Genomic DNA, 27,076 nt, shown 5'->3' with positions numbered 1-27,076 from the left:
CTCCCATGTCACCCCATTGCTGAGATCCCTCCACTGGCTCCCGATCGCAGCCAGGATCCGCTTCAAAACCTTGACTCTCACCTTTTCTGCTGCAAAAAGACTGCCCTGACCTACCTCCAGGACCTCATCCAAAATTACACGCCCACTCGACAACTTCGCTCTGTTACATCCGGACACCTTCGGTCCTCCCACCATCAGAAGGAAAGGCCCACTCTCCTCACAACGTCGCTTTTCTGTCATCGCCCCCCCCAATGGTGGAACCTCCCAACCCCCCTGAGAACAACCCCTTCAATCCCAACCTTCAGACGTGGACTGACACCCTTGCCATTTTGACCTTGTAGATCTAAGATTCTTGGCTTGTACTTGTAGCTCTATCTCTTACCTTGTATTTGTAGCACGTTTTTTGCCTAGGTAGTATAGCGGTACTTTATTGTCCCAATGATTGTATTTGATATATGTACCCTTAGATCAGATTAGTTCTGTCTTGCTGCGCTGACCTTGTGCTCAGCTTCAGCACTATCTGCTTTGTATGACCTGTACACATCTTGCCCTTGTGCCTGTGCCTGTTTGCCCACTATATGCACTTTTGTACATCGCTTTGGATAAAAGCGTCTGCTAAATAAATAAATGTAAATGAATACATATTAAAAATAACCCTCCCAACCCTGGTCCGGAGGGATGCCATCCAAAGAGTGAGTAACTGGACTGAAACACTGGCAAATCTGTGGCTCACTGCAAAAACATGAAATGTGCCTACAATGGATGATATTCCCTTGAGCTACTACTTAATGAATCTTCCTTGTTCCTGGGATGGATTTCAGGGGTTGCACGAGGAGAGTGTCATAGGACTGAAAATCATCATTGGTGACATATTGTAGCTTGACACCACGTAGGCTGCTGGACACTATCTCATAAAATGCTGTTGCCATCTGGGGCACCCTTGCCATGTGATGTCGGGAAGAAATTCCACGCTGCATTCTTAAATCCCAGTTGGGGAGAGACAGCACAGAGGAGGAGAAAGTTCTTTTTATTTTTATACTATTTGCTTGGGCCATCTGACCAAAAGTGGACAGTAATTATTAATATTTGGAAATCTGGCATGAATGTCTGTCAGGATTTGATCCATATAGGTCCAGATGGCTGCAGCAACCTGACGCTTGGGCTCTCAGATTGTGCAGAATCCTGCGTTTTCATGTTTGGTGTAGACTGTAGAACATACCATATTTCCTCTTATAACACATGTGTTTCTCACAGGAGCCATCTTGTTTATCATCAGTTGCTTGTGACCTCTATAATCTACTTAAATTAAGCCTTTATTACAGAAAATTTCACACAAATCTTGCGTTTCATTGATTATGGTGTTGACACACTATGGTTGTGACATGCAAGGTATTAACAAATAGGTGTGAAATGAAAAGAATATTAAAAACTTACCAGAGCTAGAGTGGTCTCATGACATGAGGAAGAACAAGGGTAAAAGGGTCCTCAGAGTTTTAGCTGCCCACAATTCCTGATTTTTTTATTTAAAAAAAAATGTCTGACGGTGTTGACAAAAACTCAGGACACAAGTTCAATCGACTAGAAAGTACATTAAAATCATTTTTAAATTGTAACTTTTGATACGCATGAAATTATTTACTCAACTGCTTACACGTAGTAATTATGATGTTTAATTTTACATTACTTTTAATTCTTTTTAAGCAATTGTAATGTAATGAGACCTGCTTCAGGACAAGGTTTTTTTTCAGGCACTGATCAGATATCATATCATTTAGAATAAAAAATATTTATAAAACAACATGAAATCATATTTTGTTGTGCAAACATTGTCATGGTTAGTCTTTTGGTTATTTGTATGTGTAATGAAAGAGTCAGAAGACCCAAGTGCAGAGCTCCAGTACTTTTAATAGGGTCCACAAATCCAAACCGCCAGACAATAAGCAGAGTCAACATACAGACCAACAGGTCTAAACAGGAAAAGCGCAAAGCACAACCACCAAGACACCAGCTCAGCATACAAGTGCAATACCTCACAAAGAAGTGCCTGAATTGCAGTCCTTAAATCCCAGTGGTGATTAACAGAATTAGCTGCAGGTGTGGTCAAATCTCAGGCAACTCAAAGCGTGGGCGTGGCGTGGTCAAAATGCTGGAATAATAATGTCACTAGTAGAAGTTTATTTCAGTTTATTTTAATGCCAACGTAAGGGCACAGATATGTGTCAAGTGATACACTATGATGTGCCTTTTAATTGTCAATAGAAATGAATATTGGATAAACATAATGTAAATGTTCTCAAGCCCAATAAAATGCCCTGGTGTAGCAATGTAGAAATGAAACCATCCACCAAATGTTTCCCTACATAGAGAAATAATACAGAAATAAAAATTCACAAAATCAGATGAACAGCAGCACAAAGCCAATAGATACATTTTATTGTTAAACACATGCAATACAACTTTCAACGTTCATCTTCCAACATGCTTCTTTTCTGTTCTGACCAAAATGGTTAACTGTTTCCCATAAAACATTAGCAGCTATTGGGTAGGCATCGATATCTGTTGTGCTGTTCAGAAAACTTAGCTTACAGAGGGAAGACACTACAGTTTATATCCTTCATTTGATAACAGATAACAGGCCAAAAAAAAAAAATAATGCAATGAGCCACATTTGGCAATACATTCCTTGGAACATGGTAGTACTGAGCGGAGCATCTCTGAACTATCACGGGGAGAGGATAGAGCAGTCCCATCAAGAACAACACCCTTGAATGCTAAAAAAGACAACCTGAACTTCTGGAAATGGCATATCCCTCTTTTTTAACTTTATGGGTAGAGCAGGAGATGAGATGAGCTGGAGGCCTAGCAGGGTTTCCTGTGAGCCTGAAAGGGATGCCCGTCTGGGGCCGATTCAGTGACTGACCTCAGAGCCCAAAGGGGCACAGAAGAAAGCCCTCGATTTGGAAGACAACAAATGCAAAAGTAACGGATCTTTTTTTAATCTTGTGTCTAATTTTATGTCATTGAATTCAGAGGCACTCTCCCTGCATGTCAAAGCTCCTGCAGATGAAAGGACATCTGGCTAATGTTAGCTCTGAAAGGAGGCGTGGGTGTATTTGCTTCAATGTTCTGTGCTTTGTCCTTTTTTGGACTGTTATACAATCTGGCCAGATTTATTCAGCACTGAGCAACAGGATAGGGAGTTATATATATTGTTATTGTATATATATGTATATATATATATATATATATACATATATATATATATATATATATATATATATATATATATCTTCAAGAATACATGTCTAGTGCCATGGGTTTGTGAGAGACACTTTATAAATAACCCTCAACATGATTATTCACTACAGCTATTTACCGCCATTGTCACCAGCATTAACTCAAGCTGTTTCTATCACTGTTATCTCTGGTAGCATCTGTCCTGCAGTGGAATGCCGCACAGCCAGGTCAGCCAGTTACCCTTGTTCTCTGGCCCTTCTGTATCTCCCTCGCAGGGATCACAGTGTTACCGGCCCTCTGGTATCTCCCTTGGAGGGAATACGACAATACTGGCTATCTGGTATCTCCCTTTCAGGGATCACAGTGACACTAGCCCTCTGGTATCTTCCTGGGAGGGATCATGGTGATAATGGCTGTCAAGTATCTCCCTCACAGACATCCTCAGAGGGATTACAGTGATAACAGCTGTCTGGTACCTTCTTTGCAGAGATCACAGTGATATGGGAGGGTATGGCATGCTCTCCCCACAGTCCTGCCCAGAGTGCTGGTCTCTTGCAGACAAGTACAGTACCTCCACGAACCCACACTCTTCCGTACTAGCTCTCAGAAGTCATGATTCATTCCTGCACATCGAGAACAGCAGGGCGACCACATTTACCCATGAGCCACAACTTCAGAGACCAGCAGGGTACAGTGTGCTTACATGCGACAATGCGTTTCTGTGTCCTCAGCTGTTGTGATGGCAAAGCAACACTTCCTAGAAAAACAACCGTGGGATGACAGAATAAGGAGCAATGAGTCTACTTTCAGTCAGTGTAAAGCAAATGAGTCCAGTAGGTGGGGCTCTTTGACATAGCCGTGAAGAACAGGTTGTATTAGTAACACTAGCTAAATACTTAAACGACAGACAGACTGGAGCAAAGGTCATTCTAAGCAGAACACACTGGGCGAGTGTAAGTCAGCATGTCCTTCTGTGCCTGGAGCTCCAGCCTGCTTGTGTCCATGCACTCTTCATTCTTTGTTTATTTTTATATCTTCATTTCTTCCTTTTTTCATGTCTTCACATACTAGTTTCTTGCAAAAGTAGAAAAAAGATTTGTATCTCCTTTTACAACGGCAGTTTGGCATTACTCGTGTAAGAGTGCGTAACACCCCAAACAGAAACACAGTCGTTTGCTCAGATTGATGTGCTGCTTGCAGTCAGATATTTCAATCCGGAAGAAAAAACCTCCTTTGGTTCAATGTTCTGGTCTGGACATTCGTCTGGACAGTTTTTCATTAATAAAACAGACACACAAAAACAAACATTCACAGTGATGCAGCAACAGTGTTAAAATTCCCTTGAGTTCTCGAGTGTATACTACTATATGAGTGATCTCCTCCTTTCAGTAGTTCATCCAGAGAAAAGGGGGTGCTGTTACTTGGCATGGCGGCCTCCTACATATGAGCTCAGGCTAGACGTAGAGCCTAAGGGTTTCCGGGGGCTACTCTTCTGCTGACGTAGGACAAAGTCATAGTTGGCTGAGGTGGACATGGCATAAAATACGTTGGTTTTTTCTGGAATAAGCAGCTCTGAAAGAAACATAGACAGGGATGTAATACATAAGTGTACTGTTCATACACTATTCATTATGGGATTAGTCTGCTAATACTTTATCATAGTGAAGATGAACCAGTAAATATTTGAATGTTTTGTACAAAGAAAAAACATGCACTTTTTACTTCCAAAGCACAGTACTGGCAAATTATGGCTAAAACACTGCCATACTACCCCAGTATTTACATCTTTGCAGTAACGTCTGTTTGTTTTAAAATGGATTTTAAAATTCTTTTACTTGTTTTTAAAACACTAAATGGCTTGGCACCAGAGTACATTTCTGACCTTCTGGAAACAGAACAGCCCAAATGTGCCCTTTGATCTGCAAAAGCCTGAACATCCCTGTATTCCTGTATCTAGTTTTTATCTTATTATTGTTTTATTTTTGCTTACCTGTATGTATTTTGAAACTATACGTGGGAGGTGCTAAATAAAGATTTTCAAAAAGATCAATTTGCTTTTATACTCCTAGGCTGTGGAATAGCCTGTCCCTAGAATAGAGAGGCACAACATTTCATGTTTGTATTTATTTTATTTTTTTCTATGAAGCACATTGGGCTACAATGAGATGTATAAAAAAGACTACATAAAATTTATTATTAGTAGCCCTTACAAGCCTGAAGTTTCTGAGAGCTGGGTATGTCCAGCTTAACACAGGGCTTTCTTTGTTCATTAAGCCCTGCAAATGTCTGTAAATGGGTGTTTAAAATGCACTGCATACAGATGTACAAGGGTGTGTAAAATGCATGGCATGGAAATGTAAATTATTGTGTAAAATGCATGGCAGGATTTTGGCAGGACCCACCTCTGTCTTGGGGCAGCACCTGGCTGAGGGTGAAGTCCTGGCAGTTCACATCCTCCAGATTGTGTTTCTCCAGGGCTCGCTGAATCACCTGGGCTGTCTTGTCCTGGCTGGTCAGCTGAAAGAGACAATCACAGGTGCTGATTTATTGTGGTACTGTGATATTTCAAGATATGATTGGTTTCTTTCCTATACTATGTGCTAGTTGTTTACGTATTGGCAATATGTACATTGCATTTGATGCAAATAAAATATTACAGCATGAATTAAAATGGATTAACTGAACTGAATGGAGTCAGACTGAATTGACAAGGGCAGGGGAAGCTTGTGTGATTACTGGGCAGCCGTCCCACGATAAAGCAATGGAAGACATCTAATTTGGAGCAAACATATGTACTTTTCAGTTTTAGTTTAGTAGTCTAATTCATAATGATAGGAAAGACAGGCTTCGTAATTTCCATAGTGGGTGGAATTGCACTGTGGTAAGTACTGATATACAATCAAATTATACAATCAAAAGTACTTTGCTTTACAGTGAACAACACTGACTGGTCCACATAACAGCCCATTACAGGGGTCACAAAGTTTGACTTGCAAAACAGACCACAGTGCATACCGCGCTGACCTTCATTGACGTTTGACCCTCACCAGGATGCTCTTGTACATGTTGCCGTTGTTGCCATTCTCCACGCTGACCCTGACAATGCAGGAGTCTGCCACCTGCTGGTTGTAAACAGGCAGCGAGGTCATGGACACAGAGCGTTTGTGCTGGGGGGCAGGCTTGAGGGTACGGTGTGCGGTGGCCGGTGAGGGTACTGATAGGTCCGGCTGGGAGTTGGAGGAGGAGCTGGAGGGGGTCATGCACCCAGAGGAGCTGGTGGGGAGGGCCTCCGCCATGTTGTGACAGGAGCTGGACAGAGACTGCAGGAGAAAGGACAGTGGTAGGGCAGGGAGAGTAAAGCACCAGGCCTCAGCATTAGGCTACGGTGCTGCCATCCATTCCATCAGGTCAGAGATAACTCCTGGACATATGAGTACAGATCCAGCAGAGCTGCATCATAATAAAAGGTTTACTTTAGAATGTTACCCTATTGCATCCAATCACACACTCTCTCTGCTCAGCATAACCCACTGCATCTAATCACAACTATAACCCACTGCATCTAATCACACACTCTCTCTGCTCAGCATTAGTCCACTGCATCCAATGACACACTTTATCTGCTTAGCATTTTACATTATTGTCATTTGTTCTTATCCATGTTTTTATCCAGACAAACTTACATCGGTTACACTCTTCACATGTTATCCGTTTATACAGCTGGATAATTACTGAAGCAGGGTGGGTACAACAGTGGTGCCCCAGCAAGTAACATAAATAAAAGGATCTACCCATGCTCTTTTCAAAATAAAACACTTGATTCCTGGCACACCTCTAGGCTTATAACAGAAAGGTTTCAAGGACAACTGTTACAATGATGTGTCAGAGTGCAGTAGGATTGTGGGTGTGGAGGTTACATAGCAGAAACATGCCAAAGAACATAGACCTCAAGCACCTTCAGACAGATGACTCCACTACTGCGTGGGGGCCTACTGTTCTAAAGTGAAACAAGTTATGAATAACATTTGGCAGTGATTTGTAAAACTTCATTGATGGACAGAGAAGCAGGAAGAGTGAGAGGGAAAGGGAGAGAGGCACAGAGAGGGAAAGGGAAGGAGGGAGGGGGAGAGGGAGAGACAGAGCAATAAGGTTTGTGAGTAGAGGTCCGCTCTACCTGCAGGCTGAGGGGTGAGGAGTGTGGGGTGGAGAGATCCTCCATTTCAGATCCACTGGACCCTGAGGAGGACACACTGACCTGGTCGGAGTGCATCTTTCTGTCAGGTCCCCCAGTGATGGTCAGCAACCTGCACGCACGCACACACACACACAGAGGCAAAATATGTGTGAGCATTAGCAAACTGTGATGCCATGGTACTGGACTGGAGTTTATGCTGAGGATGTGGTCATTAGTTGTAATATACACGTTCCTATTCTGAGAAGTATAGTGGCAGAGGGCGAGGCTTACGAGGAGAGCTTTTTGGAAAGCAGGCGGTGGCTCCAGGAGCTCGGCGAGCTGGGGCATGAGTCGGCAGGAGGCTCCAGCTCCCGAGACAGGTCATAACTGCAGGGGACATGCCCAGGGTCAGGGGACATTACAACATGCAATGTAGCATGAGGTGCCCTCTCCCTGTCCCAGAGAAGAAACAGCTCCTACCTCTCCTGGTCATTCAGCATTTTTTGCCCTAGCAGCCACTGCGTGATCTGTGGGTGGTGAGGCAGGATAGACAGGGAGCAGGCCTCCTGCAGCTGCTGGATCTGGGAGAGAACTTCAAACTCCTGGGAGAGCAGCAGAGGGAGACACAGTTATGAAATGCCCTCCAGGCTGTAAGTGGCCTGCCAGCTCCTCTCCTGACGTGGAGATGGCCATAAAGCTTGGAGGTGAACAGGTACTTGACCAGAACCAAGAACACATCCTGAGGCCAAAAATGCTTCATGTAATGGGCCTCTAACAGGGAGAGTGTGTCCCTCAGTCACTCATGGGCTTCTAACAGGGAGAAGATGTTATCACTGCATTGATAATGTTCTTTGGAAAACAGAATGTTCCAAATAGGCCCTATCTTACTGTACCCAGATTTAACGCAGGAACGTGGCTAGGGGAACACTCACCCTCCTCCGCTTCTCAAAGTTGATGAGGCCACCCTACGGTTGAGAGAAAGTCATCAGTAAATCAGTGTGTAGAAGAGGTTAGTTTACCAATATAAATTAACATGGTTGTCAAACGTGACCTGTGCAATATGCACCAAACAAATGAAAAACATTTCGTATTTATAGTGCATTTCTGTGGTTGATATGTTCTATTGGAACTTATGGGATGAAGACAGCACAAATCAGTTATAAGTTTGACTGCGTCTCCAGGTGGGCCACCTAAACACAGACTCTCTGATCTACCAAGAACTAATATTATTCAGAGTGCTTACCTCCATGGTGTCAGGTAGTGCTGTGTCCAGCATGGTGAGGACTGTCAGGTAAGTGCCCAGGTAGGGGACAATGCCACCAGAGATACTCTGCAGAGCACAGTCAATACAGAGAAAGCAAATAACCACCAAATGCCCTGCAAATGCAGAGAGTCAGCTACCAAATGCCCAAAGCACATGCAGTGCTTGCTCAAGGCAGCCCATCTGCCTACAGCACAGTAACTAAAGTTGGAACCATGTTTCCATTGTATAAGAGAGCCTGAAACAAATATAGGAAGTTTCTCCATGGGGAATCACAGCTGTTTCTTTGGGCCACACAAATCATGGTCCCTAAGGCTGTGTTCACACGTAGCGTCTTTTTTTGATGAAAAACGCTGGCCATAGCATTTTCGCCGGCAGTGTTTTTTCCAAAAAGCAGTTGAGAGCGTCTTTTGTTGCCATAACAACAGTAGCATGTACAGTAGCATGTTGTTAGCGATCTAGCTGGCTATACATTGTTGTAGAGCTAACGTTAGGTAACAGGCTAGTTTTGCTAACAACAATTTGACTCCAAACGGCATCTTTATGATGAATGTTATGATACCGTTTAACTGTCATGTTGTGCAGTTCACTGTGCTCAGAAACTAGCACAATTAACTTCTGCACTGCTACCTTCTCCATCTCCGCCTGTGATTGGTCAGCTGTCAAAAAAGCGCTTGATGTAGGGCGTTTTTTTCTGAGAAGTTGAACTTTTTTCAACTGAAAAAAGCACCCTGAGCTGCAGAAAAAAACGCCCTGAGCTGTGGAAAAAGACGCCGGCTACAGCATAAAAAAAAAAGCTCAGGATGTTTTTGAAAACATGGTCTACTCTATGTAAAACAGACGCTGACAGCTTCAAAAAAGACGCTACATGTGAACACAGCCTAAGAGAGGTCATGTGACATTTGGGTCACAGAGTGAAAGTGTGAGCAGAAAGTGCTGAGTGGGCGCAGATGCTTCCTCTCCACTAGTGATGCTGAGCCAGCAGCTCTCTGGCTGTCTTTCCTGTGTGTTTTCCCCTTGTATCTCTCATGGAGAACCCTCACCGTCTGCCTGGAGATGGGGCTCCGCTTGGGAGGCTTGGGAGACTTGGGGACCGAGCTGTCCACAGCTGGGTGGCTTCCATCCTGCTGACAATAAAGGAGTTATGCTTTGATCTGAACAAAAAAACACGTACAGGCACAGGTACAGGAAAAGGTATGGCCTCTGTGCAAAGGCCCAGATGTGACCCTTGACCCCTGATATTCATATGACAGCAGTGCTTTATCTTGGTGGCTGTGTGTCTTCCATAAAAACCACATGTCATTACAGGAAATAGGAAGGATATTAAGAATTTATTATCAATTTATCAGTAATAATTAAAGACTGGAGCTAGTCATGTACAATGTGCATAATAAGTTTTCTCTCAAAAGGTCATTAAAAACAGATTACACCTTTTTAATCTGTGTGTCCCAGGTTCTGTTGATGTAGTAAAAGCAATGTGAACACATACTAATCTTGAGTCTATAAATGAGTGCAGTCATGGAGTTATGAAGACATTGTATTTGTCTTTGAAATAATGGTGCTTATTCGCACCAGGATGTTAAGTAGAGAACAGCTCTTAAAAGTGCAGACACTCCAGCCACTGTTTAAGCACTGATACTATGCCTTCTTCAGAAATAAACCTGTCCCCCATTCATCAGAATGGAATTAGAGTGGAATCATGTGCTATAACAGAATAAAAGAAGTTATTGTGTGACATCACAGTATTAGAAAAGAGAAAATCACATGAATGAAAGCAGGAATTTGATATCAGCCACTTCAATGAAATATATCATAAATACTATAGATTCAAATAATAAAATTTGTGGTATGTCAAATTTCAGTGTGTATTTTATAAATTTACTTCCATAAATAAACTATGCAAATTATGTTACACACAATCTTATCTCCTTGGTGCTTCAGCTTTATTTTCTAAAAATATTTTGGACGTTCAACACTTATAGACCTAGATTATATATTCATGAAAACAGAGTGAGCCAAGTCTCTCCAGTATGTGAGTACAGTACGGTGTGTGTGTGTGTGTGTGTGTGTGAGAAAGAAATTTGAGCTGCAGTTCGAGGTAGAAACTCTGGCTATTCATAGTATGTTAAAGAATTCTAGTGAAGTAACCCAAGTGGACCACACTATCTGTCACATTGAAGAACTCCAGGTTAAGTGAATTATCACTTCTACCTCTAATCAGCAATCATTCTTGCTCCTTAGATGCCAAGTTAGGGTTACACACTAATTTTCTGTCAATTTTTACCCCATGTGTAAAACTCTAGTTCCACCACTGGGTTTGATGAGATGGAACTTTAATGAAAATAATAGGAAAACAGTATAGTGAACACAATCCTAACTATTATTTCAGAGGTACTGTATCATCAAAGAGCTTCTGTGCACAGCAAACTAGCACCTATTAAATCAAGAGCACTCTCATACACAGCCCACTGCTCTGAGGAATGTTAAGCGGACCTTATTCTCATCTGATGTAAATGCTCAGTACTGTCCAAGCATTGCATCAACCCCTCTGTACTCTAGAACAAAGCTGTACAAATAGGTGCATGTGTGCATGTCTGTGTGTTAGTGTGTGTGTGTGTGTGTGTGTGTGTGTGTGTGTGTATGTGTGTATGTGTGTGTGTGTGTATATGTGCGTGCATGTGTGCGTGTGTGTATGCGTATGTGTATGTGTGTATATGTATGCATATGTGTATGTTTGCATGTGTGTGAAGCTCTCTGTCAGTTTGTTGGGGTCTTTGGTCTCACCCAACTTGTTTGTGAATGCAGGAGAGTCATGACCATAATGATTAGGTCATTTCATTTGCACGTTAACTCCTAACAGGAAATGTAAGGGGCAGGGGATGGCTAAGTCATGTGATCAGTTTTCCATTATGACTGTGCATCCAGAGGGCCCTGTGCTCAGAGCCACAGGAATGGGTGGGGGGCCACAGGCTGTACAATCTCACCTCCACTAGGATCTCCCTGCTGCTCAGCACACAGTTCTCATCTGGGAAGGTATCGCACAGGTGCTCAAACATTGCCATGCTCTCCCTGCAATGACATGGCACATCTCTCATCAATACAACAACCAGGTAATGAGCACCTACTCACCTTCAAAACATTTAACAGGGAGTGTGCACCTTACCCCCTTCAACATATTTAACGGGAAGTGAGCACCTGCCCTCCTTCAACACATTTCAGCACATGAGCACTTGACTTCCTCGAAATTACTTTTCTGTTTTGAGCGACAGATCACATTACTGAAAGGTTAAGGCAATAATGCCATGCTACACAACCTTTGCTCTAAACCAGGGGTGTCCAAACCTCTCCTGGAGGGCCACTTGTCCTGCATGTTTTAAATCTCTCCCTGCTCCAACACAGCTGATTCAAATGATCAACTCGTTATGAACTCCTGAAGCTGCTGAATAACAAACTGATCATTTGAATCAGCTGTGCTGGAGCAGGGAGAGATTTGAAACATGCAGGACAAGTGGCCCTCCAGGAGAGGTTTGGACACCCCTGCTCTAAACTGACTGCTGTACCCAACCCTTCCACAGCACCCCAACAACTGACCCAGGATCAGCTCACCTGAGCCCTAATTCAAACCCCAAACAAAAACGAAATCTGATTGAATGTGGGAGTGGAATCTGTGTGCACACACACCTGGAGACAGCAGCCCAGGTCTTTCTCAGTCTGTAGATGGCATTGGACTGCAAGGCAGACAGGATGGCTTTCAGAGAGCTGAAGTTCTTCAGTTGCCGGCACTCCTGGATAACACAAAGCCAATTAGCCAGTTAGCACCGGCAAATGAATCCCAGGGAAAGTGTTTATCTGGACATACCAACCTCACTCAAAACTAGGGATTTGTGAAGGCTCATGTTTCATTCAATGAGTGGATGCAAGTGCTGTCAATTACTGATCTGTATGAACCAATCATAACACTTTGCTTTCCACAGGAAAGCAATATTATTGATTCAAACTGGTGACTTACTGATAAACCATTTTGGGGTTTGTGAAGCTTCACTCTGCCATCACAACACCAAAACACACAGAGTTATTGGCCCATATAAGGCAGAGCACTACACACTAGACAAGTGCAACCAAATCCTTTCCTTGGGTTTCATTCTCACACTGAACCAGCACAGGTGTCCATCTCTTTCACCCATGCTGACCTGTGCAACTTTGATCCACTTCTCAATGATGCAGGCTCTCTGGGCCGGGCTTCGGGGCAAGGTGGGGGTATGGCTGGGCGCGGGGTGGCACAGCAGTGAGGTAATCACTCTGTTGGTGATGCTGTTGAACTGGGCAATGGTGGCCCGCACTGTTGGGGACAGGCTGTCCTTCTTGTCCCTCTGAGACCACACGCACCCCAGGCACTGGAACGGCATGACTTTGATGAAGAGCTCCTAAAAGACAGGCACAGGAGATGGTTAGGATTTCTACAGCAATAGATTAGAGTGACCAATGGCAGCTCAGAATCTGGCAAGTAACACTTACAGCATCCAGCCGCTTGAGCTCCACTGCAATGTCTGTGGCAGTGAAGGCCATGAAGTCTGCCTCAGCTCTGTCACACTCCAGGCCATCATCCCCTGACTCCTCTTCCTCTTCCTCTGATGGCTCTGCTGATGTGGCCTTGTCATGGTGATCTGTTTCTAGGAGGAAAAGGTTTAAAAGATGGGAGGGGGGTTGACGGATTAACCTTGTCATAATATTGAATCAGTCAGTCTGTTATCACATGGATGAAGCAAGGAAAGAATTTTCAAAATATGGAAGAAGGCATGGTGTACCAAGATGTGTGCCATAGGGTACCTTCATGCTGGAATTTTTTCAGCAGGGTTTCAGTGCGTTGGGCCAGGAGTCGGAAACAGAGATGGCGATGAAGGTGGAAGGAGAGCATCTGCAAAGAAGGATACTGGGGGGGCTCCAAAAAGTCCTCACTATGCTCATCTAGCCAGGTCTGGATCAGGGGAAGTAGGACCCTGTACACCAGAGGGAGGGGCCAACACGATGATAACAACAATGTATGGTCTAAATGCGTTGAAGGCTAATGTCAGCATAGCAAATGAGCTCTTACTCACCTCACATAAAAATCACTGTTGTCCACATCAGACAGGTTGTCATCCCTGTGAAACCAGCCAGCAGAACATAGTTAGTTTTCTCTGAAATGCAGAGGAATAGCAGTGCTGCAGGTGGCACAGGGCAGCCCCTAACAAGCCGGGGACCATCTAACTCACACATCACAGCGCTTGTCTTTCACCTACTGCCAAGACCAGCTGGAACAGAATACATGACAAACTCTACTGCTGCTCTCTGACTGCACATACAACAGTATGGCGTAGCTGTAAGCAGTAGGGCTCCCTACCAAGAGATGCTGATTTGATTCTCCATTAGGGCACTGCTGTTGTTCCCATGGGCAAGGTACCTAACACACAATTGCCTCAGCAAATATCCAGCTGTATTTTGTTCTGGATAAGAATGTCTGCTAAATGATAATAATATAATTTAATGTAATGTCACACAGCGACTTCCCTGGGCTTCCAAAACAAATGTTCCATTCCCTTTAAAACTTTGAGATAATCACTTTTGCACTGTAGTCATGAAAAATATTGACTCATCACTGGAACCTGTACTTGAGCACTGGCCTTTATTGAAACAGGATCTGTAAAACCTCCAACATTACAGAACAACACCATAACCGAGGGACACACTGTTCCAAGTAATGGGGGTGTTGTCTCCTTGCAGTTTACAAAACAGTGTTTCTGTTTGCAATGCAAGCAGACCCTGGTGACTTTTCAGCTACTGAGAAAGAACAGGCCTCAAACAGAACACAGATAAGTCAGTGAAACATCTTTAAATGCAATCCTATCCAATTAAGGAAATCACTAAGTTGGTTTTACAAAATTATGCTGAGCAAGTCAAAGGGAAAAATATGAAACACATCATGAGAAGAAGGAGGCATGTATAAGTATATATGGTTAGAATATGAGGGAAGCACACCTTACCCCCGCTACCTACCTCTTGAAGAGAAGCTGAATGAGTGTGTGCGTGCTGGTGAAGGTGCGATGCATGGACAGGAATATGCGTGTGTAATCTGGCTCCTGGTTGCAAGGCTCCAGCAGGTGGGCGACCAGACGGTCCAGGGTGGCAGCTTTGAGCCGCCTCACCTTGCAGGTGCGATATTGCACAAAGCTGAGCTCCAACATGGCCTCTGCGGGGTCAGAGTGCGGGTGGACTGGCTCCCTCCGGAGCGTTATTCCATACACTGCCCCCTCCTCCACCTCCTCCCCCCATTCCTGCACAGGGTCCTGGATAGGAGATGGGCAGAGGAGCAGGGTTATGCAAGACAGGAGGAGGGGGGGGGAGAGTGGGAAAAGAGAAGACAGCAATGTGGTGTAGCAGTAAGGAGTAGGGCAGTGGTGTGGTGTAGCAGTAAGGAACAGGGCAGTAGTGTGCTGTAGCAGTATGGTCTTGCAGTAAGGAGTAGCAGTGCAGAATAGCAGTACTGAGCAGCAATATGGTATGGTGGTAAGGAGCACAGCAGCAGTATGGTGTAGCGGTAAGGAGTGGGGCAGCAGTGTGGTATGGTGGTAAGGAGCAGGGCAGTAGTATTGTGTAGCAGTAAGGAGCATGGCAGTAGTATGGTGTAGTGGTAAGGAGTAGCACTATGGTAAAGTGGTAAGGAGCTGGGCAGCAGTGTATCATAGGGGTATGGAGCAGCAGCATAGTGTAGCAGTAAAGAGCAGCTGTGTAGTGTAGCAGGGCTTGTAACCAAGCCACAAGTTCAATTCCTGAGTGAGGCACTGCTGGTGTACCCTTGGAGTAAATACCACAACTGTATAAATAGAAAGCATGTAAAAATGTAAGTCCATCTGGGTAAGAGCATCAACAAAGCTAATGTCATCAGGAACAGACTGACAGGGGAAGGCCAGAGTGTCTGTTGCAGACCTTGTACTTCCCCACTGCTCTTGAGCTGAAATGCACTGTGCACCTCCACATGCTCATCCCTCATGCTTTTAGCAACATCTGCATAAAGAGCAGCAGACAGTCGCTGACTAAATGACGGAGATACAAGGCCAACCACAGCTGCAAACAGCCCACAAAGCCATAAACATACAGCCACTACAGCTCCTCTGCCACACAGTGATAACACCTCTTAATCCTGGAAAACTGATTGCACCACAGTTTTTTGTTTGTTTGCTTGTTTTCTCCTAAAAAAATAAGATTGTGGTCCATCTCTGAGGAAAACCCTGTTTAGAGTAATAGACTACTGTGAGATTGATTGTACAGTGGATATAAAAAGTCTACATACCCTTATGAAATTGCAGATTTTTGAAATGTAAAGACAGAAATAACAAGAACACAAATGTCAGACTCTTTCCATCTGTAATGTGACCTTCCAACAAACAAAAATCCAGAGAAAGAAAGAGTTAATTATTATGAAAAATAAAAAAAACTACAACACCCTAATTGCATAAGTCTGCACAGCCCGCCCAACTAATACTTTGTGGAAGCACCTTTTGCCTTTATTACAACAGCAAGTCTTTGTGAATAAGTCTCTAGTAACTTTGCACATGTAGACTTTTAATTTTATCCCACTCTTCTTTGCAAAAAAGTTCAAGTTCCTTCAAATTGTGAGGGGATCTCCTGTGCACAAGATTCAAGACTCACTTTATTGGCCCACACTGTGGAAAATTTGGCTCAGGCATCCACCCATGCTGCATTCATAGAGAAAAAAAACATTCCACATATTTAAAGACAGGGTAAGACAGCTACAGGGAATAAGAAACATATCTAAGACCATAATAATCAAAACATACAGTAAAAAACACATACACTAATGTTAAATAGATCAATAAATAAAAACCTATAATGCCAAAAAAGTACAGAGAGGCGCTACAACTGCAAATTGGTCATATCGATTCCATCCCTATTACGTCTACCGCCATTTAAAATTTTTATTCGAAGTCGGGATAAAAGATTTTTTAAATCTATTCAAACAACAACGTGGTAATTTAAACCTCCTCCCTGATGGCAATAGCTGGTACTCAGTGTGTAACACATGAGATGAGTCGGTTATAAACTTTTTGGCTTGCCTTAACACGGCCTGCCTTTAGGTAGACTGCAGGGATGGATGCTGTCTTACACCTATTATCTTCCATGCAGTTTGTATGAGTCGGACTAGTTTTGACTTCAGTTGCACAGAGAGATTACCAAACCAAGCTCTGATGCCCTATCCGGCCCTCAAAGTCGCCGCAGAAAATGCAGACATTATTGTAGTATGCTACAGAAACTATCACCATGCATGCTCCAGGTCAGTGAACTATCAACAAAAATACCAAGGTATTTGTATGAAGAGACCTATGAGATGGTTGCATCATGGATGACCACAGGCCTGTGGACACCCACTCCTCTAGGGTCAAACACCATCTCCTCTGTCTTTTTAACATTCACCACCAAGTGATTTTCATCTCACCATCCTACAAATCTTTGTATTTCTGAGTAATACTCTGAAATAAAGCTGTCCTTTTTCATTAAACCTAAGATGGCAGTATCATCTGAGAATGTAATTATGTAGTTATTAGGGTTATGACTTCTACACTCATTAGTGTATACAGTAAAAAGGACAGGTGAACTAACACACCCCTGGGGGGCCCTGTGTTCAAGGTTCGGGGTGCTGAAAGAATACCATTAACACTGACCTGTTTACGGTCGGTCAAGAATGAGTAGTACCATCTAATAATTAGAGGGTGGACCTTCAGCTCATCCAACTTCCTAACTAATTGATGTGGCTGTACAGTATTAAAAGCTGAACAAAAATCTACAAATAAAAGACATACATAAGAAGCAGAATCCTCTAAGGGCTTAGATATAAAATGTACCATGGCTGTGAAAGCATCGTCTGTACCTCTATTACACCTGTAAGCAAACTGAAAAGGATCCAGTGAACAGTTGACTTCTGTTTTCAATAGGCTGATAATGATTTTCTCAAAACATTTCATAACTACAGAAGTCAAAGCAACTGGTCGATAGTCGTTATTTTCCTTACAGCATGCTTTTTTTTAATAATAGAATTTTTACAGATGGAACAGTATGTAAGTCCAAAGACCTCTGGTAGATGGGGTACCAGGCCTCTGCCATATCTTCACTGCATGATTTCAGTAGGAACCCGGGGGATTCCATCTGGGCCAGAGGCCTTCCTAGGGCAGGTGCGTGAGAACAGTCTCTGTACTACGTGCTGGTCGATGGTATTTTGGATAGTCAGATGCAGGTAATACATCTAGAACCACTTTTTGCTCTTGCGAGAAATCAGCTGTTTCAAACCTTGCATAAGTCATTTAGTTCATTGGCCTTCACAGCCTCATTTAAAACACTTAGAGACTTTTTAGTTGGGACCATGTTCATCATAGATTTAATAGAATCCCACAGTTTTTTGGTATTCATTGAAGAGCAGTGAGTTTCAAATTTCTCTTTCTCTCTCCTTCCTTAAAATTTTGATTAAGTTCTCTTTCAAGGTCCCCATACTTATATGCATTTTTTTTGCACTTTTTAATTTCTTTGGAAATATAGTGTTTGTTTTTTGGGTACATAGTTATTTTCTTCTGAGTTAGGACATTGTCCCTGCAGAATTTAATATAGTCTGTAATGGTGTCTGTTGCCTCTTCTAAGTCCAGGCTATGAAAGAGATCCCAGTAGGTACAAGAAAAGCATCCTTTCAGAGTTTCAATGCCATCATTGTCCCAGACATATACAGTTTTTACTTGTGGTTTACTGCTTTTAAGCACGGACTTGTAGGTGGGAATTAAATGAACAACATTATGGTCAGAGGTGGCTAGTGGGGGTTTACCCTTGGCTGTGTAAGCATCTTTAATGTTGCCATAACATTTATCCTGAATTCTGTTGCCGCAAGGTTTACAGTCCACATATTGCTTAAATCCAGGTAGTGCGGCTTCAAGCTTGCAGTGGTTAAAATTACCAACAATAAAACAAGACGCTTCTGGAGTGCGTAACAATTGCCTGTGCTCACAGTCTATGATTAAAGTGGCTGCCTTTGCAGCGCTTCCACTCGGAGGGATATAAAACAGAATATAATAAAATATTCCCAAATTCACCGGGGAGATAAAAGGGTCTGAGACTTAAACATACCAGCTCAATGTCAGGGGTGCAAACTGACTCCCTCAGTGTAAATTGGGAGCACCACTTTTGGTTGACAAAGACACAGATGCCTCCTCTCTTCCTCTTGCTCGAGTTGTCAACCCACAGCAAGTCAGGCACGTCGCCCTGTAACCAGGTTTCGGTGAATACAAGGAGGCACGAAACTCGATACTCATGTCAGACTCTGGTGTTGACTCGTAGTTTGTCAACTTTGCTCTGTAGAGGTGGCCTGTTTGCTCTTCGACATAGTCGCTGTCTCACCCCTCCACAATTTCCTCTCTTCCGCGGTCGTACCTGTTTGCAGCATGGCAGCCAAGGTCACAACAGAGCAGCGCCACCAGAAGAGCAGATGTGTATGTGTTGCTCTCTTTAGGTCATTCCACAGGTTATCAATGGGATTGACGTCTGAGCTCTGACTGGGCCAATCCAAGACTTTGATTTTCCTTTTCTGAAGCCTTGCCTTGGTCAACTTGGATGTGTGCTTTGGGTCATTGTCATGTTTGAATGTGAAATTCCCCTTCATAATCAGCTTTCTGACAGAGGCCAGCAGGTTTTGTGCCAAAATATGTTGATATTTGGAGCTATTCATTATCCCATCTATCTTGACAAGAGCCCCTAACCCAGCTGAAGAGAAGCAGTCCTAAAGCATGATGCTACCACCACCATGCTTCAAAGTTGGTATGGTGTTTCTTGGATGATGAGCTTTATTGGCTTTGTGCCAAATCTTTTACAATTTAGGCTGAAAAGTTCAACCTTTGTCTTGTCAGAGTCAGGGTCATCCTGATCGTTGCAATGTCTCTGTGGTGCCACATTTTCTCCATTTATTGATGATGGTTTGGACAGTGCTCCATGGTACATTTAGTGCCTTCGATATCCTTTTATATCCCTCTCCTGATTGGTACTTTTCAACAATTAGCTCTCGCAGTTTCTTTGGCAACTCTTTGCGGACCATGGCTCTCCCAGTAGGATGCAACCCTAAATATTCAAGCAAATCCTACAGCAACAGTTGACTTTAATCTGGGTTTAATCAGAATCACTTTCATTGATGGCAAGTGTATGCTATTTACCTACAGGCATGATTTTGAATGTGATTGGTTAACTTTGAACACAGCTAGAGCCCCCATTATTTAAGGTTGTGCAGACTTATGCAATCAGGGTGTTGTAGTTTTATTATTTAAAAAGCTCCTACCAAAACTATTTGTTTTTTCTCTGGATTTTTGTTTGTTGGAAGAGCACATTACAGATGGGAAAAGTCTAACATTTACATTGTTGTTATTTCTGACTTTACATTTCAAAAACCTGCAATTTAATAAGGGTGTGTAGACTTTTTATATCCACTGTAATTACTAATAGTGAGGGTAGACTAATATTTACGTGCTATTACAGAGTATCTGCAGACAGAAACAAGTACAAAAACACACAATGCCTGAGACATAAACAACTGACTTAGTACTCCTTAGTCATAGGGTAGTGGTTTTGAAGGCAGACCAATTCATAAGAGGCTTCAGACACAGTGATGATAGACTAAATAGAGATTCATGAGGAGACGTATTTCAAACTAGATTTAAAATATAGTCCACACCACCCATGCTGACAGCAATGACTAGAGTGGCTTGCAATGACACATGCTTTCATGTGTATTGCTGGAAATTGTATAGCAAATCACTGTTGTGATTTTCACTGAGAATAAATTTCATCTTAACAGTATGATAATAGATTCCTTGTGCTGTCAGAAGAACCTAGTAAAGACCTCTGTTAAATTCTGTAATAAATTCATGTAGAGATAAACAAAGGAGAAGGACTCTTGACCACAACAGCTTGAGTTCAAAGCAAGAGCTCCATTGTAATTTGCCTAAGAGGCTCGGGGTGATGGGGGGGCGGGGGTATATAACCTCGTCGTTATTAAGCAACGTGTTTCATGGTTTCACTCCCATGAGAACAATGGAGTCCACGAACAGAAATTAAACTTGGACCCGACATTTGAAATTGCACGTCAACAAGCTACGCAATAGCGGCTACCATGAACGCGTATCAAAAAGCAACTTTTAATCAACCGAAAGAAACTAAAAAAATATAAACGCAGCGCATGACAACAGACAACACAGACAAGTATATTAATCTTTTAGCATAAGCATATTAACCGCCTCGTTGGAGGTCACAGTGACTACCTTCCTTTGGGCCTGCTGGAAAGAGTCCATTATCGAATTAGTCAAATAAGACAAATATGTAAATATGCTGCCTGTAGTTTGTGAGCACCGTGGACTCCAACAGAGACATGTTCATATGAGTTACCATTGCATGTTCACCAAGATGTTAATCTATTCAACAAAACGTACAGTGATGCAATAATAAAACAATAAAACCAAGGGGAAAGGTTTTCTCATAGGTACCAAGCAGTTATAGTCATTTTATGTGCTTAATTCACCCTAGAGATGAAGTACATTTCCTGGGACATTATATAACACCTTATAAAGGTCACAGAAAAAGAAGGAGCCACTCTTTACTGCACTGTGAACATTACAAACATGTGATGCTGTTGCTAGGAGTTTATGGAACACTGCATTGTTCTTAGTTCTTTCTGCTTGGGTGGATCCATGCATGTCACTCCATGGTGTACTAATTTAGGTGACGAGGGACAACGACAAAAATTCAGTTCTGAGAAAGAATCTGGTGAGACATACAAAGCACCAACCATTCGTATCACTTAAGCTTTTATCAAGACTGGTGCAAAGCTGCCGTTGTGTCCACATGAGATCAAAGGCAAATGTAAGTGGAAGAAGTGAAAGAAAGACGTAAAGACACACTATCTCTACAGCAAGCCAGCAAACGGATATCGTTACTAACCGAATACACACTAGCTGGCATATTCACAACTCTCCAACCCACAGACCTGCAGGGAGAGTGTATCAGGGAGAATGGAACTTCCACGATTTCAGTCCAAAGCCTAAATTCAAGAACAAAGACTACTGATATACGCCTAATCCTGTTATAAAGTGGCTGACGCATAAATCATTCAGAGTCAATATTAAAACGTCAAAAACATACTTAACACCACAACACCAAGAACCTATCATCTTCTTTCCAATTTTACTAAAACATATCATAATACTTTCGCGACCACCAATTTCAGCCCTACTGTTACTCCATGATTATGACCACTTAGAACTCCTTTTTCTTATAGTTATACATCAATAACAGTAATAATAATGTTAAAATTACCATTGTTAACTCCCATTTTCCCATTTCTCTCGAGGTCGCTTGACGATAAAATTATTTGGGCTTCTGTGGTTCTTTGCAGAGTCCTTCCTTCCTTCTTCTTTAAAATATTTTGCAATAACTTAAATATAAGTGCAGTGCATCCACTTCTACAGGTCTGCTTATTACGGCGTCATGATGCAAAAACGTCTTTCTTTAAATTTGGAAAAATACAGCATTATGACACAACCTTGCAGTCAATATGCGCAAACGTCTGGCCACAGCAGACGTGTCGATATATATATTTTGCAAATAACTGGGAGAATGGAACTCCCATGCAAATAACTGTTAGAAATCAGTCTTCACACTGTTGACAGCTGTTCCAATTGATCATTTGCAAAGAAAAATAACCGTGTCCTAAGGAATCTGCGAATTTAGTATCCTCTTCCGACTCTGGCACCGGCTCCGTTTCGTGTCTATTGTCGCCGCGACGCTGTCAGGTGTAGTTATGGGGTTAATATGCCAGCACACAGTGTTTAAAGATCAAATGACAATCACGGGGTAGGAGCTTCAACAACAAGAAGCGAGGCGCTCTGTCTGCTCTATCGCATTTGATCAGGCTGAACTTGGAGCTAGGAGGAGAGCGCGACGAGGCGCGGCACTGTGCGCAGCTGTTCGGCGCCACACTCGACCGTCAAGGCTACATTGTAGGCGTGGAAGACACGCCTTCCTAACAGGTTTAGTGGCAGTCTATTTGGTAGCGGCCGCAAATATGCATGCCACATGTTTCGGTATGTTTTGTTGACATCACAGCCCATCCCTGAAGATATTTCTGAAAAGGTATTGCAATGACAATGTAATTTAACCTCATGATCTCCGTCACTCACTATGTATCCAATTCGACTCGTCCTTCTCAATATCCCTGTGCATGTGACATAGAATTTCATGCAGGTAGATGGGCTTAATTCTCCTACTATTGTTGCAGATGTATGTAACTATTTTAAAAGTCATCGCAGAAGTGGATAGCTAGCTGCGGTGCTGCAAAAACACAAGGTGTTACAATTTTAAAACTGTTAGTTGAGTTTACAGAGTGACCTCTTGTAATTAGGACAGTCCTGGAACCCCACATTAAGCCAGCACCATTAATGTTTCTTTCTTTCTTTCTTGACTGGAATCAATTTCTTCTCTGAGAGTTTCCTGTGAAAAAGATGACTTTTTCATGTGTAAATTCCCTGTAGATGCATGAGAACAAAGCCTTTGCTTAATGCTAGAGACTAATCTGAAAGTCTGACACTGTTGGCTTCAGCTACTGTGACACAGACAAACTAAACAAATAATTAATGGAATGTTTCCCTAGAAGGTGCCATGACAATCAGGCCAGAAGGCACAGGGTGGAATAGGGCCCAGGTCGTCTGCTTACTGTCCATTTAAAATGAGTGAGATAGAAATCTCTGTAGGTATCAGAGCTAAGTTTACAGAATGAAAGAACATGTACATCACAGAAATATCTCTTTAGTAAATTCATATTTTGATATATTGTTCCTGCCTTCCCTCATCTCTTTTCAATGTGCCACTGTCAGGTGGAGACTGCTTTGTTCTGATCCACTAACTTTAAAGTTACCATCATGGGCCATCCCATGTTCTGTACTGGCTGTCAGTTTGATCCAGATATTGTAGAGATCAGTGGATCTGGCTGCCCAGGCCTGCACAGTGACTGGACAGACAGAACGGGAGCTTTGGCAGACTGTGACCAGTGGTGTTTAAACCCAGGGAAGGAGTCATACCAAGTGCCTGTAAATCATCCTTCTTAAAACACCTTTGATTTGCTTGAAACTAAACACTTTCCCAGGGTTTTATTGTGGCTAGTTTTTAAATGCTTATTGATTATTTTCTAGAATTTTATTAACTTAATTTGATGAATACTCAGTATGTAGTTATTAATACTCATTTACATTCTAGTAAAATGATGTATATCCCACAACGCAAACTAGAGATATTTCTGGGAACAGCCCTAGATGATATCAAATGAAGAAATGGCCAAACAAGCACTAACTACCTCAAAGCCTGGGAGAGAAAACCCTGAGGCCTGGGGCTCTGTGTTGGACTGCAGAGGTAGGCTTTATGGCCTGGTGTCCTAATAGACTTTCTGTCTGGACTGGACCTGCACTGACAGCAGAGACAACTAGAAGAAGGGAATGACTCTGAGTAAAGCACCACTTCCTCATTATTTCACATGGAAACAGCTGCTTCTTTATTTTTTCCTGAGACAGAAAAAAGAACATATTTTACACACCAGGTTATTCATATCCTCGGTGGGGCAGCATGTGTTTGGTTTACCATTTTTACCTTATCCACATTATTGAAGATTCTCAGATAAGGTTTCACAAAGCACAGGACTTCTCAATATCCCCTCTCTGAAAAAGAAGATCACTGTCTACAGTTCCTACTGCACTTCCAACAACGTACACACACACACACAAACACAGTTTCCCTTTCTTGCAGTGCCTCAGGTAAGTCTTCCTTTTCTGATTCAGGTTATCTCTCATTTTCATTTCAGTTCATTTTCAGACCACAGTTTTTGTCTCCAAACTCTTTTTGTTTATGTATAGTATTTTCACCTGTGTTTATATATACACACTTGCTTTTACACTGCCACACACAGCCACAAACACACACACTCACACACACACAGCATGCAACTTAGTGAGATTTCTGATCACATACTCCAAGAGCTACACACTGTCTTTAATATACAGACTGAAGTGGACTCAGTATTTCACCTTGTTTGGTGCATTTCTCTGTAGAGCACTGAGGACCCAGCACAGACAAAGATCATATGTTCTCCTTTGCACAACATTTGTGTGGTATTCCAGCTGCCCTGGCAGCAGAAAGGACATGCTTCTTCTTTTGCACAATCATGAAAAACTGTCCTTTGTCTCCAGTAATCACAGCTCTTGAGAGTAATAGTTGATGCAAATCTGTATGGGTCTGCAGTCGATATTGTGCTAAATCCATAAAATAGGATGCTGAGATGCAGAGCAAAAAGTATTGATTACAAATCAATGGAGAAAACTCAAGACACCCCTTCTTAGTCTAGAAAAAGAAAAGATTGGTGGAGATTTTATTGAGGTTTTTAAAATTTTAAAGGTGATAAGTGGACTATTTCTGATCGGTTCTGTCAGGGGAACTGGCATCTCGGTTCCCCTTCAGTCCCCACCCCCTAGCACCAGCTACTTGTATTACTTGCTGTTTATTTACTTGTAATATTGAGACATGTTATGGATATTGTGATTTAGTGACATTGAGATATATGGTTTTATATTAATTTTTTTATTTGTAATAAATTTGCAAAAATTTCTAAAATCCTGTTTTCGCTTTGTCATTATGGGGTATTGAGTGTAGATTGATGAGGGAAAAAAATAATTTAAACAATTTTAGCATAAGGCTGCAACATAACAAAGTGTCAAAAAGTGAAGGGGTCTGAATACTTTCTGAATGCACTGAATGTGTGTACTTGACTTAACTTAGTTTTCTAGACTGTCTAAATACACTACTACTAATTGTTAACAATGCCTCCCTAATATTAGGATATCCTGAATCAAAGTTCAAGTCATTAAGCCTCTCCTCAAGAAGCTCAACCTTGACCCAATGCTTTATGAAACTACAAAACCATCTCAAAACTCCCATTCTTGCCAAAAGTATTGGAGAAAACTCTTCTTGCACTCCAGTAATATTGCACTCCTTGGGCGAGGCCTTCCTCCTCTCCTCCTGCCGAGGGGGCCCCCTGCTCTCAAGCCGCGCTGCCAGAGCCTGCAGATATTCATCCCTCCGCTGCAAGGATGCTCAGTCCCAGGCACCCTCAGCTGCAGCATCTGAAGCCACCTGCGCCACAACCCCCTCCTCCTTGGGCAACCGAGACAGGGCGTCTGCGTTGGCATTGCGGGACCTGAGCTGATACTTTACCTCCAGGCCGTAGCTTGCGACCTGCGCCACCCACCGCTGCTTGGTCGCCCTGAGGTGCACCATCCCCTGGTGCACTAGGGGGTTGTGATCGGTGAAGACCATGACCTTAGCGCCCCAGAGATAGTCCTTAAACTTGTTGGTCATGGCCAACTTCAGCGCCAGCAGCTCCAGCTTGAAGGCGCTGTAGTTCTGGTCATTCCTCTCAGCAGGGTGCAGGCTCCAGCTGGCATAGGCAATCACCCTCTCCTTACCCTCCTGGACCTGCGACAACACAGCCCCCAGCCCGTCCCTGCTGGCATCCGTATACATCTTAAAAGGCAATGAGAAGTCAGGCTACAACCAGGGCGGAGAGCAGGGCAGCCTTCAACTCCTCGAAGGCACACTGGCACTCATTCCCGCCAACGACTCCTCAATGCAGGGCAGAGGGTGAGCATCCTTGTGGGTAACAGCATTCAGGTGGCGGTAATCAACACAGAACCGCTATGCCCATGGGGGCAACCCAGGGACTGGAGATCTCGATGATCACCCCACTCTCCAGCATCCCCTGCAACAGGGCACGCAACTCGGGATAGAGGACCAGAGGAAGAGGGCAATACCTTTCACAGCTGGGGGGAGAATTACTGGTCAGGATGTGGTGATACAACGTATCCGTACACCTGAAGTCCTCCTTGTGAGCCGCGAACACCCCTGCCCACTTCCACAGCAGCTCCTGCATCTGGCGGTGCTGCTCCTCCATGAGTCCCTCCAGCTCCGGTGAGGGCAGTGGACTTCCCACCCCCAAAGATGCGTGGATGGTCACCATTGCCACCTCCACCTCCCCGGGGTGGGGGTTCTGCAGAACCACGTTGCACTAACCCCAAATCTGCGAGGGGTCGAGACGAGACACGGTCATCAAGGGGCACCGTTGGGTTAAGGTCAAGGGATGAGGGTGCACATTTAACACACGGAGAGGAACCCTGCCCCCCCCATGGCCGAACCATGGCCTGGGCCACCTGCAACTCACCATCATCATTGAGCCCCTCTAACAGGCAGGACAGGCCCTCCAGGTGTTTACCTCCCTCCACGTGGACCAACTG

The 27,076-nt window shown here is 43.2% G+C and overlaps 1 protein-coding gene across 3 annotated transcripts; it reads right to left on the bottom strand.

Annotated features, from left to right (window-relative positions):
- Nucleotides 1-1,885: 1,885 nt before the first annotated feature.
- Nucleotides 1,886-22,412, bottom strand: LOC118793955 (ral guanine nucleotide dissociation stimulator-like 1). Of its 3 annotated transcripts, none has more exons than XM_036552056.1 (17): nt 22,062-22,412; nt 14,706-14,995; nt 13,769-13,813; nt 13,500-13,669; nt 13,188-13,342; nt 12,863-13,096; nt 12,354-12,457; nt 11,657-11,741; nt 9,716-9,799; nt 8,655-8,741; nt 8,344-8,376; nt 7,892-8,013; nt 7,703-7,798; nt 7,412-7,541; nt 6,285-6,557; nt 5,640-5,754; nt 1,886-4,809 (listed from the first exon to the last, which is right to left on the bottom strand). In XM_036552056.1, the coding sequence occupies exons 1-17, from the start codon at nt 22,083-22,085 to the stop codon at nt 4,655-4,657; spliced, it is 2,202 nt and encodes a 733-aa protein (XP_036407949.1). In that variant the 5' UTR covers nt 22,086-22,412; the 3' UTR covers nt 1,886-4,654. The 3 variants fall into 3 exon arrangements, with proteins under 3 accessions (XP_036407949.1, XP_036407950.1, XP_036407951.1); XM_036552057.1 differs by having other exon boundaries at nt 9,716-9,796; XM_036552058.1 differs by lacking the exon at nt 1,886-4,809 and having other exon boundaries at nt 5,680-5,754; nt 6,262-6,557.
- Between the last annotated feature and the right edge of the window lie 4,664 nt (nt 22,413-27,076).

This window comes from Megalops cyprinoides, chromosome 19 (assembly GCF_013368585.1).
Source record: "Megalops cyprinoides isolate fMegCyp1 chromosome 19, fMegCyp1.pri, whole genome shotgun sequence".
Classification (NCBI taxonomy): domain Eukaryota; kingdom Metazoa; phylum Chordata; class Actinopteri; order Elopiformes; family Megalopidae; genus Megalops; species Megalops cyprinoides.
This window is presented reverse-complemented; position numbering and strand designations above follow the sequence as displayed.

What these genes read in the sequence shown, in the direction of transcription:
- LOC118793955 (XM_036552056.1), bottom strand. Translation starts at nt 22,085, where the DNA reads ATGGGAAAATGGGAGTTAACAATG. An exon ending in ACCTGGGCTGCTGTCTCCAG is followed by an intron (nt 11,742 to 12,353) that starts GTGTGTGTGCAC and finishes ATGTCATTGCAG; the next exon opens with GGAGAGCATGGCAATGTTTG. An exon ending in CACTACCTGACACCATGGAG is followed by an intron (nt 8,377 to 8,654) that starts GTAAGCACTCTG and finishes TCTCAACCGTAG; the next exon opens with GGTGGCCTCATCAACTTTGA.